This window comes from Gopherus flavomarginatus, chromosome 3, assembly GCF_025201925.1.
Source record: "Gopherus flavomarginatus isolate rGopFla2 chromosome 3, rGopFla2.mat.asm, whole genome shotgun sequence".
In the NCBI taxonomy this organism is placed as follows: domain Eukaryota; kingdom Metazoa; phylum Chordata; order Testudines; family Testudinidae; genus Gopherus; species Gopherus flavomarginatus.
In genome coordinates this window covers 242,221,482-242,239,974 of record NC_066619.1, presented here as the reverse complement: position 1 = coordinate 242,239,974, position 18,493 = coordinate 242,221,482, and the positions used below count along the sequence as shown (strand labels likewise).

The 18,493-nt window shown below is 40.7% G+C and overlaps 1 protein-coding gene across 10 annotated transcripts in view; it reads left to right on the top strand.

Moving 5' to 3' along the window:
* The window catches only part of TBC1D1 (TBC1 domain family member 1), a 191,815-nt gene extending 178,624 nt beyond the window's left edge, over positions 1–13,191 (top strand). For 9 of the 10 annotated variants that reach the window (XM_050947342.1, XM_050947340.1, XM_050947337.1 and 6 more), the window contains 3 exons: positions 273–442; positions 5,750–5,920; positions 7,289–13,191. In XM_050947342.1, the coding sequence (XP_050803299.1) occupies positions 273–442; positions 5,750–5,920; positions 7,289–7,489 (542 nt within the window). In that variant the 3' untranslated portion in view covers positions 7,490–13,191. The remainder of the gene's footprint in view (positions 1–272; positions 443–5,749; positions 5,921–7,288) is intronic. The other variant, XM_050947338.1, reaches the window with a different exon arrangement.
* The last annotated feature ends 5,302 nt before the right edge of the window (positions 13,192–18,493 follow it).

The window sequence follows — 18,493 nt, the reverse complement described above, 5'->3', positions numbered from 1 at the left end:
TGTGATGCAGATTCCATGGATTAAAGAAATGTTTCTTTTTCAGTGTAAAACTTTTACAAAAGGTCCGTTTCTGCTTTTAGTGTAAGGTACTGTAAAAAAAATTTGTTTAACTAGAAAACACAATTATAAAAATGCCTGATCGGTGAATATTTCTAGTTTCTTGATCTCTGTAGTATATGAAGGTGTTATACTTTGGAAATTTTACTGTTGTATTATTCTTATCAAAAGATGTGCTTGTTTTACGTACTTTTGGTTTTTCTTTGTTTTCACAGATATGCTCTTTCTTCAGGGATCAGAGGTTATATTTAAAGTGGCTTTAAGCCTGTTGGGAAGTCACAAACCCTTGATTCTGCAACATGAAAACTTAGAAACCATAGTGGATTTTATTAAAAACACTCTCCCAAACCTGGGCTTGGTACAGATGGAAAAGACCATTAATCAAGTATGAGACAATCTGAACATTTACCTATTATCAAGAGAAGTTATGTTCTTATTAACAGAAGTTAGGAGCAGTCGTATTCTTTTGTAAAATCACAATGGAGAAAAGTGCTATTCCTAGTTGAGAATTGGTTACTAATTTTAGTTTGGAAAATGTTAAAGAAGGTTTCAAACCATATTACTTATATAGTACCTGGGCATCCTTACGTATTAGTTAGTCATCATTAATTGCATTGTTAATTACATTTACAGTTCTGATTTTTACTAAGTGTATTTAATTGATTTTCATTTTGTTGGCAATAATACTGTATCCCAGGTACAGTGCATTCTATAGGATAGGCAGTAAGGTGAGCTGAATGACTACTAGGCTTACCCATTTCCAGAATCTGATTCTCTACATCTAATTTCAGAAGAAAAAAATAGTTTTACAAGAGCCTTGTGCGTGTTATCTTTCCTTACCTACGCCATAGATGTCTCTTTGTTGATGATGTCTGCTCTGCCAAGTTGTATGAGGCAAGTTTGTTAATACATAGCAAAATGCTATGGAACTGCAAACTTGTCTTCCAGACAGAGGAGATGGGATGGTACAGTATCCTGCATTCAGCCATAGTACTGGGAAACACTGAGTCATCCCTCAAGATGGCAGTTATTCCATTGAGGAGGGAAATGATGAAACATTGCTGTGATAAAAGGTGGTTCTAACGGAAGCACAGTGTAGTCTCATTTATCCAAATCTTTTCCTTGTCCCTCAGTGTGAGGTACATGCTACAGAGGGCATCTATCTCATGGTGGGGGGCAAGGAAGGGATTGGGATAATGTGGTGGTCTGGATAATAGAGAAAAGAACCACAGCCAGCACTGCGAAGAGGAGGACGAGACCCTGCGTGCAGAGGAGGCCACCCTGCTGCTGAATGGCTCCTGTGGCAGCCAGGGAGACCTCTGAAGCCTCGCCTTCACAGGAGTGACAGAGCAGGGGCATGACAGCAGAGCTGCAGCATTCTCCCTGCACTGCTGCAGGACCAGTGGCACCTGTTCCCAGAAGGTGCCAGGGGACAGTAGAGTGGTTGACAGGATAGAGCAGAGACAGCTTCGCTTATCCTGGACTGCAAGGAGGAGGACCTGGTGGCCACCCCACTGCTGAACGGCTCCTGAAATCCTGATTATCTGAATAAAATCCAGGCTGTTTGGATAATTAGGAGTATACTGTATTTGTGGGTCTGTGCAGAACACAGATAACCCATGTTTGCAGTGGTCTGCATATAGACCCTATTATCCTGAAAATGACCTGACCATGACAACTGATTCACAGTGAGGGGAAATACAAATCACAAATATTGCTATTTTATTATCTGTATTGCTGTAGTGCATAGGAGCCCTAACCATGGACCAGGACCTCCTTGTGCTATGTGCTGTACAAACACAGAACTGAAATGTGGTGTCTTGTTCCTCTTCCTTTCCCCAAAACATGGTGAGGTTCACTCTGCAGTTAGAGCTGCATTTGCCTGTCCACAGGTAGCCTTGGGGGCGCGAAGTGAGAGTGGCCTTCAAACCAGAAGGATCCATGGTGAAAGCACTACAACTGCAGAATGGCCTTGGGGGAATGGCTTTCCATTTGCTGGCAGCAATGCTCCTTTAAAACACACATGCTCATTAAACTAGCTAAGGATTTTTCCCAACACTTAATATCAGAGGAAGTTGGGCAAAATTAGAGGGGATTGGGGTCTAAGGGGGAAGGACATGTTGGTATTCTCCTCAGGTAAATTATGTACAGTGCACAAAAGCCAGAGTGCAGGGTTTTACAGAGAGACCTATGCCTAGGTGAGCTGAGGGAAACTGCTAGGTCTGAGCAGAAGCAATGGGGTATTTTGCCCTGCATTCAAACTGCTCTAGTTTCAGAGCTGGCAGGTAAAATGACCTGAGGACTGAACAGCTGCTCTCCTTTGATGAGGACTGCTGCAAGAGAGAGCAGCTGATTGATTGCAGCTTCTACAAGGCTACTAGGCAAATCCGTATCCTCCCACCTCCCCCAACTGTAGCCTGTGGCTTCCATGCCATAACTTGCCCTAAGTTTGTTAGCTTTTTAGGTGAAATTTTTGATTTGTCTAATGTTCTGTCCTTTTGGATTTGATGCTTTGGTTATGACAGCAGGGACTTCCCTGCCCTCTTTTGAATGCAAAGGAGTTTGGAAGACAGCGGTCATGACAAAACTAACAGTTTGCCTTGCTGAATTTCATAGGTTGATTCTGAAAGTCACAACTCTGTGTTTTCTACTGAATCTTTCATTTTCATAGACAATGGAAATCCCATACATGCAAATAAAAAAAAGGAAGAATAGTAAGCAGCCAACAAGGCTCCCTCAGGAGCTCTTTAATGACCTGAAAATCAAAAAGAAATCCTACAAAAAGTGGAAATGTAGACAAATTGCTACAGATGAGTACAAAAGATAGCAAAAGCATATAAGGACAAAATCAGAAAGGCTAAGGCACAACATGAGTTATACCTTGCAAGGGACATAAAAAGCAATAACAAGAGGTTACATAAATACATTGGGAGCAAGGGAAAGCTGATGGAAAGTGTAGGTCCTCTACTTAGAGGGGAAGGAGAGCTAATGGATGCCATCAAGAAAGCTGAGGTGTTGAATTCCTATTTTGCTTCAGTCTTTACTAAAAAGGTAAATTGTGACCAGATTCTTAACACAATTAATATTAAAAAGGAGGAAGGAACACAAGCCAAAGCAGGAAAAGAAAAAGTTAAAGAATATTTAGATAAGTTAGATGTATACGTCTAACGGCAGAGGCTTATGAAATTCACCCTAGAGAACTTAACAAACTAGCCGATTCAATCTCAGACCCATTAGCGATTATCTTCAAGATTTCCTGGATGATGGGTGAGGTCTCAGAGGACTGAAGAAGGGCAAACATAGGATCTGTTCTTTCTAAAAGGGAACAGAGAAGTGCCAAGGAATTCTAGACCAGTCAACCAAACATGGATACATGGAAAGATACTGGAACAAGTTATTAAACAATCAGTTTGTAAACATCTAGAGAATAATAGGAAAATAAGTAATAGCCAACATGTATTTGTCAAGAACAATTCATGCCAAACCCACCTCACATCCTTCTTTGCCAGGGTTACTAGCCTAGTGGATCCGGGGGAAACTGTAGGTGTGATATATCTTGATTTTAGTAAGGTATTGACAGTCCCACATGACATTCTCATAAGTTGTCTAGATGAAATTACTATAAAATGAGTTGAAAGACCATACTCAAATAGTAGTTATCAATGGTTCGCTGTCAAACTGGGAGGCTATGTCTACTGGGTCCAGCATAGATCTGGCTTTGGTCCAATATTATTCAATATTTTCATTAATGACTTGGATAATAGAGTGGAGAGTACATTTATAAAATTTGCAGATAACACCAAGCTGGGAGGGGTTGCAAGCACTAGGGAGGATAGGATTAGAATTCAAAATAACCTTGATAAATTGGAGAATTGGTTTGAAATCAACAAGATGAAATTCAATAAAGTACTGCATTTAGGGAGGAAAAATCAAATGCACAATTACAATATGAGGAATAACTGCCTGGGCAGCAGTACTGATCAAAAGGATCTGGGGGTTATTGTGGGTCACAAATTGAATATGTGTGATGCAGCTTCTAAAAAGGCTAATATAATTCTGAGGTATGTTAACAGGAGTGTCATATGTAAGACATGGGAGGTACTTGTCCTGCTCCACTCAGCACTGGTGAGGCCTCAGCTGGAGCACTGTGTCCAGTTCTGGGTGCCACACTTTAGGAAAGATGTGGACAAATTGGAGAGAGTCCAGAGGAGAGCAACAAAAATGTTAAAAGTTTTAGAAACCTGACCTGTAAATTTAAAAAAAACTGGTTTGTTTAGTCTTTAGAAAAGAAGACTGTTATGGGTTCCCCCTTAATCTTCAAATATGTTAAGGACTGCTATTAAGAAGATGGTGTCAGGGATAATCTGTGTAATCTTGGTCCTGTTTCTTGAGGTTCCCTCTAATCCTATGTTTCTATGATTCTGTGATTTACTTTTACCTAAACTATGTTTGAGATCCAGCCTTTAACGTTCAGAAGCCCAAACATTTATTCATGCTGCAATAAAACTGTTAGGGATCATTTTTATAGTGTGAGTGATAAACAGGTAACATGAATTCTAAGATTGTTACAGTCATCTTATTATATAGCTGATATCTTCTTAAATTATATCCCGCCTGTAGCAATGAAAACTTTACCCCTTGTATCCCAAAGCAAATGAGGGAAATGGGCAATATTTCTCATTACTTCAATGAGTATCTCAGATGGGAATTGACTTCTGACTCCTTTCCAAGAGAAATATGATACAAGAAGTTAAAATAAGGAACAACTGATTAACTTCTGTACTTGGGGTATTTTCCTATTGTATCTTTATTACGTGACTCAAGTTTAGTTTTCCATTTGTTTCTGTGATTTGACATTTGTGTCATTCTCTTTTCATTGCATTCAGTGAGGTACTTCAGGGCCTTACAGTAATACGGTCTGCCCCTTAGCTTTCCTGGAAAATTGGAAAGCGGATATACTAAGACCACAAGCAAGGGGAAGAACATTATAGTATTTTTTTCCTGTGGCTTTTCTCAATGTACTTTGCTTTATTTGTCTGCCTTTAAAGCATAAGGTCTCTTGAGCAGGGTGTGGTTCAATATTTGTCTTAATACAGGCTGAGGATACTGTCAGTGATTAACAGCTAGTGATTAAAAATAGAATTCTGCTCCAACATGGCTTAATATTTTCTCTATGAAATCTTTTGAAGTAATAAATTTTTTCAGACACTAAAAATGTTATTATATAACAAGATCAGAAATAGGTGAAGTAGTTTGCACACACAGTACTTTCATGTGCTATGTGAAGGTAGATAGGTATTATCCACATTTTACATGTGTGGTGGCTGAGGCACAAAGGGGTTTGAGCTACAGTTTTCAAAAGTGACACCTAAATTTTGGCACCTCCATTTTTGGATGCCCAACTTGACTTAAGTTTGGTGCCTAAAAATGGAAACACCTAAAATAGTGACCACTTTTTATAAACTTTGGTGTAAGTGACCTCTCAAAGTTATACAACAAGTTAATGACAGAATTTGAAATTAACTCATGTCTGACTCCCGTGCATGTCCTCTACCCATTGGACATCATTGCCTCAAGACTATGGGACATAAGCTAGAAAAGTACTCTACACCCTAAAAATAAACCATCAGAATTTTTATGCATTTGATTCTCTTGATCTTCATAGCATCTAATACCGATATATATATAACAGGTGTTTGAAATGGATATCGCCAAGCAGTTGCAAGCTTACGAAGTTGAATATCACGTGCTTCAGGATGAGTTGATAGATTCATCTCTCAATGACAATCAGAGAATGGATAAGTTGGAAAAGGCAAACATTAGTTTGAGAAAACAGAACTTTGATCTACTGGAGGAGTTGCAGGTACAGTTTATATTTCCAGCTAATGAGCCATTGAACCATTGTTTGTACATATTTTCAGAAGAGACCATTGTATAGAGGAGATGTGGGCCACATTTGATCCAGGTTAAGGCATAACTGAAATTACTGTCTTCAGCATTTCCTATTTACAGTTGGTATCAGGTGGACTTACCAGTATTTAAAACCTTTAAAGTTTGTGTGGAGCAGAGGTTCCCGAATGTAGGGCTTGCTGGTGGCCTATGGAAAGCTGGCTGGGGTCTCATGATGCTGGCTCACTGGAGAAGACAGCTAAAGATACATTAATGCAGTCTTAACATTATTTTTGCATTTAAGCAATTGCTGTAGTCAGGCAGTCACAAATGGGAGAGATGTCTATGAGACACATTCTCTATTAAGAGGTGATCCTTGTTATGAGAAGGTTTGAGAACCCATGATCCAGAATGATCAGAAAGACATGAAATAGTACATCTTGATGTCCAGTATCTGACCTCAGTCCATTCAGTCTGCAGTTGTGTCGGTGGCTGCTTTAAAACTCGCCCTCTGTGAGATGAGAGAGACAAGGCAGGTTTTCAGAGATGGTACGGTTGGTCTCTGAAGGAGCTGATCCATTCTGAACTCCTTAGGGCTCCTTCTTTCTGTCTGAGCTGCAAAAAAATATGTTAATACAACTTCTGAGTACATGGGTAATTTAAAGGGAATATGGGGGTAAGAGATGGGCTCTATATTTAGATTTTCAAGCCTCTTGGATCAAAAGCAAAAACTTGGAAGCTAGATGACGCAGTAGGTAAGATGGAATACAGGCCTTTAGATGCTTATTCAAATCCTACTCAGCTTGGTAAAATGTATCCTCTAGGCATGGGAAACATAGTGGCAAGTTTGTTCCTCAATCGTTGGCAGACACATTTTTTCCTTCTGAGTCATAATGTTTCTGCACCTTGATACCTATGGAGTGTAATTTTGTAGTGAGTAGATCCCTGGATTAATAGCCATGCTATCTTTAATTAAAAGGTGGCAGCTAATAAATATAAAGTTCTATTAGCTAATTATTTGTAGATTTAACTTTTAATCTGCTCTGTATTATATTCTAGGTTTAATCATACTAGCACCTAAACAATAAAGGTTAGAGCGAGAAAGAGGAAAAATAGATTGTCTGTAGACAATGCTATTTATAAGTAATACTGGGTTTGTGGAAGTAGCAGTACTTGCACTTTAATTCAGTGTGTGTTTTCTACATAACTGGAAAATCTGTTGTAAACGTGACATATCTCAGTAGGACTTTTTAAAAGCCTGAAGGACTGAGGAGAACTCTGTCTGTGAGGTCCACTGGTTTCACAGTTTTTGGAAAATTCTTGTTTTCTTTTTCCCCTTAAGGTGGCAAATGGAAAGATCCAAAACCTAGAAGCTACAGTAGAATTTTTACTGAACAACGAGTGCAAATTGAAGCAATCCATTCTCACTTTAGAGCTGGAGAGGAAAGCTTTGCTGCAGACAGTGAAAGATCTACGCACGCAGACAGGCAGCCCAGGTGGAAAACATCTACTTACCAGGCAAGAGTGCCTGGATGCCAACTGATAGCTGCAATTGTAATGGACCAGACAAGTTCCACAAAGAGAAAGGGAAGAACTGTTTTTTACTGTCATCATTGGGATTTGACATGGTCTTCTTAGCGTTGTCCATGCCTTACTGTAGCCGAGTGAGGGGATGGGAGTGTCTGCAAAAATATGAGGAGCACGTTTCTCAGGGAGGAGACTCTTGCTTGTTAACTTATAGAATACTTATGAACTATAAAATATGCAATATAATGATGGGCAGGAATGAATAACTAAATAACATATGTACACTCCAGATACAATGTACTGTAAATATCTGCGGTCATGGACTCTTCCATAAGTGCTTTATATTGGTTACGTGTGTTCCTTTTTCTATTTAGAAAACACCATGTTAAATAGTGTGCCCTGTAAAAGGCTGGAGAATTACAGCAGTGAAGAGCTTCTGAACTGATTCTGTCTTTTTGGGACTACAAAGTATTAGCATTCACAGATAGGTTGTGATCATACTCGATAGATTTCTGAGGGTGTAATTCCCCTGCCGCTTGGCTGGGTTCCACTAATCATGTTATTAAGGCCTCTGATAACTGCTTTGTGTGCTTAAAGGTGTTAACTTAGTGGACCCTGGAGAGCTGGACTTGGTTGTGCGTAACTATAATTGTGGGGCATTTTGCCATCAGTTTTTATAAAACATACTGTTTTAGTATGTTTTGTTTTGACATCCATTGTTTTAGTACTGTTGATTGACATGATCTGATAAATGTACCATTAAAGGTAACTGCATTTTACTTTCTCAACAGAATACACTGACATTGTCATGGTGGAGTCTGTCACTCTCACAGTATTGTAGTGGATTTATCATCATGCCTAAAGGCATCATTTTATTTACTTCTGATCTGCTGTGTGATGTCGGACAGCCTCTTTCAAGGAACTGAATGCCTGCTGAGTTTTAGTTTCATTTGGTACTCGGTACCCATCCAGCCTTTGGAGAAGAACAATATTTAAGACTCTTTCTCTGAAATGGTGGAGGCACTTCAAAACTTGATTTTGTGCCAGTCAAACTTCAACTGCTTTATAAAGGATATTGATATAAAGTATGAATTAGGACCATGGCCTATTTACAATGCATCTTTTGCAGAAGATTACACATTTTAAAAAGCTCACTTTTCTGTAATATATAGTGAAAGTAGTCTTCTGGCCAGTTAAAGCATCACTGTTTCAACTACAGGAGCAATAACTTCCAAGGAGATCCAGTTAACTTGTTGTTTAATTAGACCAAATAGTACAGCAAAATTGTTCTTCCCCAAACTCAGTGTTACAGGTATCAACTTGCTGCTGTAGTAGAGATTAGTATTTCAGATGCGAGTTTCCTAAATTGTCAATTTCTTATTCTTAAAATTTTAGGGCACATTTATTTCTCTAATCCACAATGTGGTGGAACATCTTTTATCTTCATGCATGTTTCTCTATGGTACATTCTGCTTGCAGCTGTAATGTGCACTCTGGTGCGAATCAAATACCAGCATGTGGATTAAACTGGGGATTTTGCTCTTTAATTTCTAAATTACACATTGATTCCTGTAAATTTCTTAGATGTGTCTGGTTCTCCAAATCCACATTGTTTGCTTAGAGTCTAAATTCAATATAAGCCAGACATTACAAATCTCTTTACTTCTTGTGTTTTGTTTTTGAATTGAGAAACCATACAGAAGCTCACACTTCACATGTTAAACTCTGTTTACATCATACTCTTTTACAGTTTGAGGGCTAAGTTATGTTGCATTTGGACATCTTGGGGCCATTACTCATACATTGGCTTTTTACATTAAACAAAAAAGCAACAGAGAAAAGTTAATGATCCATGCCAAAATTTATGTTTGCACGTTTTGTTGCATCTAAGAACAAAAACAAAGTTCTCTGTGTGATAGTTCAGAAGCTAATATGTTAATAATTTCCCTGAGATCACAGTATGATTTTTAAATAGTTATTAATGAAAACTGATGGACATCAAACTTTTTTAGACACACTAAGAACCCCAGTTGTGAGCTTGGGACCTGCGTCTATATCTCTTGGCTTAGGATGTGTATTTTTGGTATGACTCAAGTTGTGCAGTAGTTTGGCTCATGTTCTACTTCTCTCCCAGTGAAGTGGAGGAAAGCCTTTGGCCCAGAGACTTTTTCAAGCATTTATTTTCCTTCAGACAATATGATGCTGAGTTGAAATCGGGGCTAGAACAACTGTTCGCAGAGGAGAGTGTGGTTAGTAGGTAGGCATCCGTTTTCAGTCTCAAGTGTCCACATGTTTGTGACCGTTTGATTTTGCCAAGAAGCAGAGCTTTCCAGGGTGAAACCTGTCAATGTACAAATGCACCAGATTTTGCTAAAGTTCCAAATAGCCCACCTGACTTACACACTGAGGCCCAGGCCATCCACAGCACAGGCGCTGAGCATTAATGGGACAACTGCATTGGGATCTCCCTTGCTTACATGGCATCAGATGAGTGTGCTGTTTCTGTGGGATCATTTTCCTCCCTCTTCTGCCCTGTGCCACTAGATCTCAAGGGGGAGATGGTAGGATGGAATAATGTAGAGTAAGGGAGGTGCCCTGCTCCAAGTCACCAACCCTTGCAAAGCCCGGGCATTTCCATGCAGAAATGAGAGAGAAATAATAAAGCTTGGTGCTGTTAAGACACCCCTGACATACACTTTCAGCTCCCCTCTGCTTCTGGGGACTCTACCAATAGCAGTATAGTTCTCTGTTGCTGTGGGAGAAGATCCTGAACTATCCCTACAGGCTGGCTGCTGTATAAAAACAGAAAGCAGCTCCCTTACCTGTAGTTAAGAGATACTAGCGAGTTGGAAACCCATAAATCCATGTCGTAGCCCCAAAAGGGAAAAATCCTCTCTTCCTCCCAAGGGAACGGTCTGAGGAAAGCTGCAAGTTGAAGCTTACAGAATTTTTTCCCCCTTGCCTCTCCCACAGGTGATTAGTCTCTGTCCTTTCCCCCACTTCCCCCGATGGTGCGCAGAAAAGGGGGAGAAAAAGGGAAAAGGAGAGCGACTTCCCAGGATTCCCCAGGAGATAGTCCCAAGAGTTCATTCCCATGCACAACTTGTGCCTTACGAGGTGCTTTACTGTGCTCGCTCTGTGAGTAATATAGGGGTGCTCGTGACGCACACTAGCGTACCAGCTCAGAGATGCATTGTGAGCAAGAGATGGTGTCAGCTAGGGCAGAAGAGAGACTTGGCCTGTAATGTGGCAGGAGCTAGTCATGCCATCTGTGACAAGAAAGAATCTGCTCCACTAGTGCTTTGCAGTCAACAGCGCCCCGTGGACTGCGGAGCTGGTCTGGCATGTGAAATGCCACCCTTCAATAGCAGGCTTTCTTTTCCTCATCCTGCATCTGAGGATATGCCACTGCCCTCATTGTTGGCTCGTTGGCATGTCTATACCTTGGCCTGTTTATTTTTAAGAGATCATTATATAGAACCTGAGAATAATGACACAGTGCCCATCATCTGAGGAGGTCGATGCACTTTACAGAGGTGGGTAAGCATTATGATTCCCCTTTAATACAGAGTGAGGAAGTGAGTCACAAAGGAGCAGAGAGACTTGTCACAGGTTGCACAATGTGTTAGTGGTAGCTGGGACTAAAATCCAGGTCTTCTGAGTCCCAGACCTGCGCTCTCAAACACTAAATAATTCTGCCCCTTGTTGGTTACTACAAAATCTCTGGCTTTCTCTGATGTTACTATGGTCTTCAGAGACGTGATATTTTCTCTTCATTTTCAATTCCCCTTTTTTCTTCCCTACCTCCCTCCAAAATGTACACTCCACAATGAGAGTGCTTCTTCATGCTTTCAAAGGAGGTGGATAAACCTTAGGCCAGATTCTGTGCTGCAACTCTCAGGAGAGAGAACACAGGAAGGCAGAGGGGATCGATGGTGGCTTCAGCTTACCTTTGTGGCTCTCAGATTCTAGCACTAATTAGAGCAGTGTCTTGGGGCTGGTCTGACTACTAACAGCTTCCTCAGACTTTCTAATGTGCTATTCTGCAGCCCAGAATGTCCAGAGGACACGTTGCTGGAGTAGTGTAAAAAGTAGAGCCTGGGCAGAGCAAGGGCTGGAATCTGACCCAATGACTGTAATTACACTCTTCTCCCGTTGATCTCACACCCACACACTTTCAGAGCCTGATGGACAGGCGTAGTTCAACTGGGAAGCTTGGCTCATGGAGAAGAATGGGAGCCTGAGGCACCATGAATGTATTTTCATACTGGAGGTTTTGAGTCTTTGGTTTTTCAGCACAAAGTTGAAATTTTCCATGGAAACCAAACACTTCACATTAAGAATTTCATTTAGTCAAAACCCAATTTTCTGTCCAAAACCAGGTTCGATGGAAAATTTCTGATCCACCCTACTTAACACGCCCCATTAATGTATGCGTCCCCATTTCTGAGAGACACGTCAATATTACAGAACTGCTGGAGCAATCTGTAAAAAAAATTCTGCCCTATTACAATTGCAGAATTTGAATATTGAACTAAAGCATTATTTGTTTAGTGGAAATTAAGCTCTGTTTGTTTCATCAGTGCTTGCTGTATGGGGGCGTCTTGTGTTGGGCTATGGGACTCATTTGAAAATAGGTGTATTGGCAAAAAGGGTAGACCTTTATTTGGGTGGTTTGGCCACTTTCCCTTTCTTGGAGCAGATTAATATTTGTTAAATTGGTTCCCTTTTCCAAGTTATTGAGGGGTGAAGTAAGGAAGCCGTTGGAAATGCACAGCAACAAGAGTCTGGGACCTAAAAGACCTGGGAAGTGTACTGTGTATTCCTGAGTGCTATCTACTGGTACTTTATCACCTAACTCTTAACAGATGTACAGACATCTCTTTTATAGAGCACTCCTATTACACAAACAAGGTGGTCTGGTGTCAGGGGGCAGGGCAGAGATGCGATGGGCAGCAAATCCTTTTGGCCTGAAGGTGAGAGATTCTGTCTGTTTTTGCTAGTCATTAGGAATCAATTGCTAGGTCTGGGCTAGAGAGCAGGGATGAGAGCAAGTTCCACAAAAGGACATAGAATTTCATAGAATCCTATTTTGCTCATTGGTCAGAGGAAAGAATGGGGTAGAAATGTGAGTTCATTTGGGCAGGGGAGAGCATCTGGGGAGGTTGGAGTTCTACAATTGAATATTAATGATAACCTAGCATGGGTGTTCTTTTATGTTGCGTTCAGATAGACATCCATTAATTAATAGAAATTCCGTAGCTGGCTCGCGGGAGAATAAACAAACCACGTTTTTACTTTATATGCATACACCTTTCCCATTCTATTCAGTGCATGTGTCATGTCTATTTGAAGATAATTTCACCCTTATTATGGAATAAGAACAACACATCTGTCAAGTTTTAAGGCTACTCACTAATGGTCTCCACATCCAACCTTAACAATTACACATTGTTCCCCTTGAATTTAAGAGACTTAAGACCATTCCTGCGAGCCTTAGATATGTGAGCAGTCTCTGGGCAGTACCATTGCGAGTGACAGGAGTGAAGCTTTGCATGATCATATCCTGAACTTTATTCCTGGTTTCTAGCTGTGTAAATGATTTTCCATATGTATTTTGTGTGTATACAACATATAAATGACTTGTATTTTTATATCAGTGAACTTAAGTTTGCACATTGCAGTTTTTACCCAGTAAATTTAAGTTTTGAATATTAACCTCTTCTGGTCTTGTTTTATCAAATTACTGTCGTGATAGTATGTGTGAATATCGGTGTTTCCATTACACTCATTTCCACCTGTATATTTTTTGCTATAGTAAGCACATTCTGCATGGAGGTTAGTGTGCTATAACTGAATATACAGTTGATTAACAAAATGAAAATAAAGCACTGGAATATTTATATAATTTAAAATTGAAATCTATTTGATGGGCTTCTATTGTATAGGGCAAAAAACAATTAATTGCTAAGGTCTGAAAGACCCAAGTGCCATCCAAGTCAATGATGTGTGGAACTGTAATAATATTATATGGAGATATACCTATCCCATAGAACTGGAAGGTCATTGAGTCCAGCGCCCTGCCTTTACTAGGCAGGACCAAGTATTGATTTTGCCCAAGATCCCAAAGTGAGCCCCTTAAGGATTAAACCTCACAATCCTGGGTTTAGTGGGCCAGTGCTCAAACCACTAAGCTATCTCTCTCCCTGTCTTTCATAATGATCAGTCTGATGCATTCGCACCCAGATTGGATACATGTATTACTAACTTTTTACACTCCTCTTCTGTCAGTACAGATGAGCATGTATTACATGATAATGTGACCATTAAACTGCATGCTTTAATTTTAAAATTAAAAAATGCTCAGTGGCTGAAATCCTGGCCTCACTGCAGTCAGTGGGAGTTTTGCCACTGACTGCAAGAGGACCAGGATTTCACTAAGTCTATATATGAAAACAGAAGATCTTTATATCCCACTTCTCCTCTGCACTCCCCTTACTGAATACAGATGACATGGAAGACCAGAGCAGAGAAAAATATTTTCCTAAATCTAATGGATTTAATATTTTAAATCATGTCATTACCAGCTGAAGGAATTCCTGTTTTTTCTAGACACGTCTGATCTTTGTTGCTGATTCCTTCCAGCTGCTGTTTCCCTCCATTCTGTACAGAAGCCCATCCCATGTCACTCCCAGATCCCATTTCCTTTCTTTCCAAAACTCAAACTTCCCTGCCAATATGTCTGGAGTTAAACACTTTACAATTAGGTTGCAGCTGCACTAAAAGGGTAAAGGTATGAGAGAATGGATCATACCAGCATCATAACTTCCATTTTCCCATTGAATGTCTCCCAGTTGTTGGCTAATTGGAGTGTTGGTTGGGTGAATGGAGATTCCGAGGGCTGAGCATCTGGGTGAATGTTTCTCCTTTGTTAATATGGTTCCATGGGGTTTAGTTATGTAGCTGGAAGGTACTTCCAGGAATCTGAAGGCAATGGCCCAATAGTAGGAGGGCTACTGTAGTATTCTACATTTCCATTTAAGACTCTTATAATGGAACAAAAGTGGAGAGCTGGTGAATAGACTGATGGCTGTAAGACACTTAAAGTGGAATTTAGAGAATGTAACACATATATGAGCCAGGCTTTACCGGTATCAATTATATTTTCTGTTCCCTGTTTAGTAACAGACTTTAAAAAATACCAAATGTGTGTATATATATACACACTCCACAGTTCTTTTAGCAGGACAGTTCCCTGGCCCCTATGCATAGACTTGAGCTGCATTATATATTATTATGCTGTGTGCTAGAAGTGGGGGAGGGGAGCAAGGAACCATATGCTAAACATTATGCTTGCTCAGTCTTTTGGTCTGAGTGTAGGCAGATGGTGCCGTCCTTTTCATTGAAATGGTTTTGACAATATTCGCTCTCAAATCCAAAAATCTTTTCCTGTCCATGATCTGATTACTATAATTAACCTTGATATTTTACTAGGTTTTTTCCCCCTCTTGCAAGTGACCTATTTTTAGAAGAGTGTTTTTACTTGTGTGCACATAACTTTCATTTAAAGCATAATGTAACTGAGGGAGACACTATAGTGACCTGTAACAGCTGAGCAGTTTTTTATGAGTATTTCCCTATATACAAAGGGGCTGCCATGGAGGGATCTCAGATACCATTGTGTGGCACCTGTACCTAAATGGTGACTTCCTATTGGTGACCAGAGCTGACTGAATACTGTTTGTTCCATGGTATTTAGCTAATATCCCTGTTTCTTAATTGAAAAATCATTTTACTCTGTTTGATAAGTTCTGCTAGTGACTGCTGCAGTGTCATTTTTTCCCTTACCCCCAAAATACTCCGAGTATCTAGCACCTTCTAGCATTAGTGATGTAGTTAGTCAGTGTGAGAGTGTTGCCAAAAACCATCTAACAATTACACAGAACAGCATTGTCAGCAAACCTCTATCCTAAGATTTCCCCCCACCCCCAATTTAAACATCATAACACCAGAAGAATGGCCCAGTGGTTAGTGTGCTGGCTTGGAACTCAGGTGGTAGAGGTTCAATTCCCTGCTCCCCGTCCCCCCATAGTTTCTCTGACTTTGAGCATGTCACTTAATCCCAAATCCTCAGAAGTATTTAAGTACCTAACTCGGGTGGGGTTAGGTGCCTGAATACTTCTGGGTATGTCTACATGGCAAAGAAAACCTGTAGCTGGCCCATGCTAGCCAGCTTGGGCTGCAGGGCTGTTTCATTGCTATGTGGACTTCCAGGCTTGGGCTAGAACCCAAGGCCTCCCACCTCACAGGGTGCTCCAGTCCAAGCCCAGAAGTGCAAACAGCAATGAAACAGCTCCACAGCCCAAGCCTGAGTCAGCTGGCATGGGCCAGCCATGGGTGTCTAGTTGCTGTGTACACATACCCTTTGGAGGATCTGGGCCTCAGTCTTTCTCTGCCTTCATTCTCCATTTGTTTAGAGATATTGGGATTTACATCCTTCCCTTACCAGGGGTGTCACAAGGATAACTATGTTAAAGACTGTGAAATGGTACGATGCCATGGTGATGTGGCCACGTAAGTACCTAGATAGAATTGATTACCCAGTAAATATGTTGACCATATGCTTTGAATACAGGAGGCCAAACCTTCCTTAGATTGATCTACTGGGTGTAGAGTTTAACTTACAACCACAGACACCCTGTGATGTGGAATAGACTTTCTTTAATAGAGCTTCACTAAAGTGAATGTGGGAGGACAAAGAATGGGCAATAAAATTAACTGATTTGGGTAGAACCTGGACACCTCCTTTGAAAGGTGCACCTCCTTAGTTTTATATAACCTATCACAAGGTGGATCATTTGCCGATGAATGATGTTGCCAAAAAATGTTCCTTTCACCTGAATAGTCTGAGGCTGCAAGGTCCAGTCCCGCAAAACAGGCCTTTTCAAGTTAACCAAAAGCAAGTCAACAAATATTTCATAACCAGGAAGACTCTTCTGGCCTCTTTATATAAATGGCTTAAAGGGGATTACTCTTTTAACATACTGGACACCACTGAAGTTGTTACGATTGTAGTTTATATATGAAAAGCAAGACAGAATGGGCTATTCTTATAGAGAATAGATGGAGACAATAAAATTGTGATTATAAGGAAGGCATAGGGATGTTCTGGGTGTTTTAGGAAACCACAAAGAGGTTTTGGGAAACTTTTATCTGATATTTCTAAAAGGTAATGTTTCTCTAGCAGGAGGTGGTGAGAGCAAGTGAGAGGTGGAGTCCTCAGTCTGCTCTGGAATTGGATCCAGGTCCCGGGAAGGAAGACACTCTGAAATTACGTGATCATATCAGTCCCCAGGTATCATTTTGATAAGACGACTATTTCCCTCAGAAGTGACTATGACAATTCTTTAAACTCTCTCTTTACTTGAACATGATGTGCTCGAATAACTGATTTAAAATGTGATTAAGTTTCTTTTCTTCCAACTAAAAGTGGAATGCAGCCATTACCCTGCTGTGGCTTTCTCTTCTTCCAAGATGGCAAGTTTCCAGTTCAAAGGTTATTTGTAAGTAAACTTACTCAGGGTGACCCTTAGGAGGAGAGAGCCTGCTCGCTACTCCTTGATGCATCTTGTTCCTCAGAAAGTGCTTGTTACTGACTAGTTAACTAGGGATTAGGAAGTCATTCTCTGTTTCCAGAAACAGCATGGTTTGTCCTGTTTTCCCAGATTTATTTGCAAAATCTATTGTAGAATGTATAGGCCTATTACTACTCCCACCTGGAGTCTGTTTCTTGTACATTTCCAGCACTGGATTTCCTCTGATTCAGGATGTTTTCCCTGGTGATACTGGCTTCTGCAGTATGAAAGGTTGTGGAATGGAAGTGTAGCCTTGGTCCCTTCACAGGTGCGTTTCTTGCCAGTGTTAGTTGGAAAGAGCAGAGGAGCTTGGAAAGTTGAATAGTTGTTGAGTTCTGTGTTTTCAGCCAAGCCAGAGCTACATGAAATGACTACAGCTAGATGTCATGGCTTTCAACTGAGGAAAATAGTTTGTTTCTGTAGGTCACCTCATCACAAGCCAAACCATCAGAGAGGCCAGTCCCACTGAGTGTGATCCATATCTGCTGACTAGTCTTTGACCTGCTACACACCTTACGCTAAGTATTTCTGGTGAGAAATCCAGAATAGTGATTTCAGTGTTGGGAGTTGAAGCAATATACAGATAAAAAAAAGAATATGGGACCCTACAAATGGATACAGTGCAATGAAATTAGAAATGTTAAAGTGAAGAAGAATAATGCATTTTGAGTGGGCTCCATACAGGAAAAGTGAGCCATCAGAGAGGTAATAAGTATGCTCCTTTTTTCAGAAGAGGTAAATATTTGGGTACTTTTTAGAAGTTGGGACAAGTGGACTGAGCTTGATGGCAAAGGAGCATAAGCAATATACCTTCAGGTCTATCGTTTCAGGCCTGGCCTACACTGAGGGGATCGATGTAAGATACGCAACTTCAGTGATGAGAATAGCGTAGCTGAAGTCGACGTATTTTAGATCTACTTAGATTGACTTACCTCACTTCCTCGCAGTGCAGGATCGAAGGCCACCGCTCCCCTGTCGACTCCACTTCTGCCTCTCGCAGCGGTGGAATTCCGGTGTCAACAGGAAGTGTATTCAAGGATCGATTTGTGATAAATTGATCCCTGTTAGATCGATCACTACCTGCCAATTTGGCAGGTAGTGAAGACATACCCTCAGAGACATGATTTTGTGCTTAGTTAAGTACATCCAAGGCCTACAAAATTGACTGTGCCAGTTTGACAAAATGTGCCACTTTATTTGCAGCCAATGGAATGCATGTGGGACGGCCTAAGTGCGTTCATGGCTTCTCAAACCAGTGAGTAAATGCACTGTCCAACTCTAAGCAGTGAAGAAGCCCTACCAAGGACCAGTTACAGTAACTGAGCCTTGTGGTCGTGAAGGTTTGTGACTGTTGCAAGAGAGAGAGGGGAAAGTGGTCTGCGTAA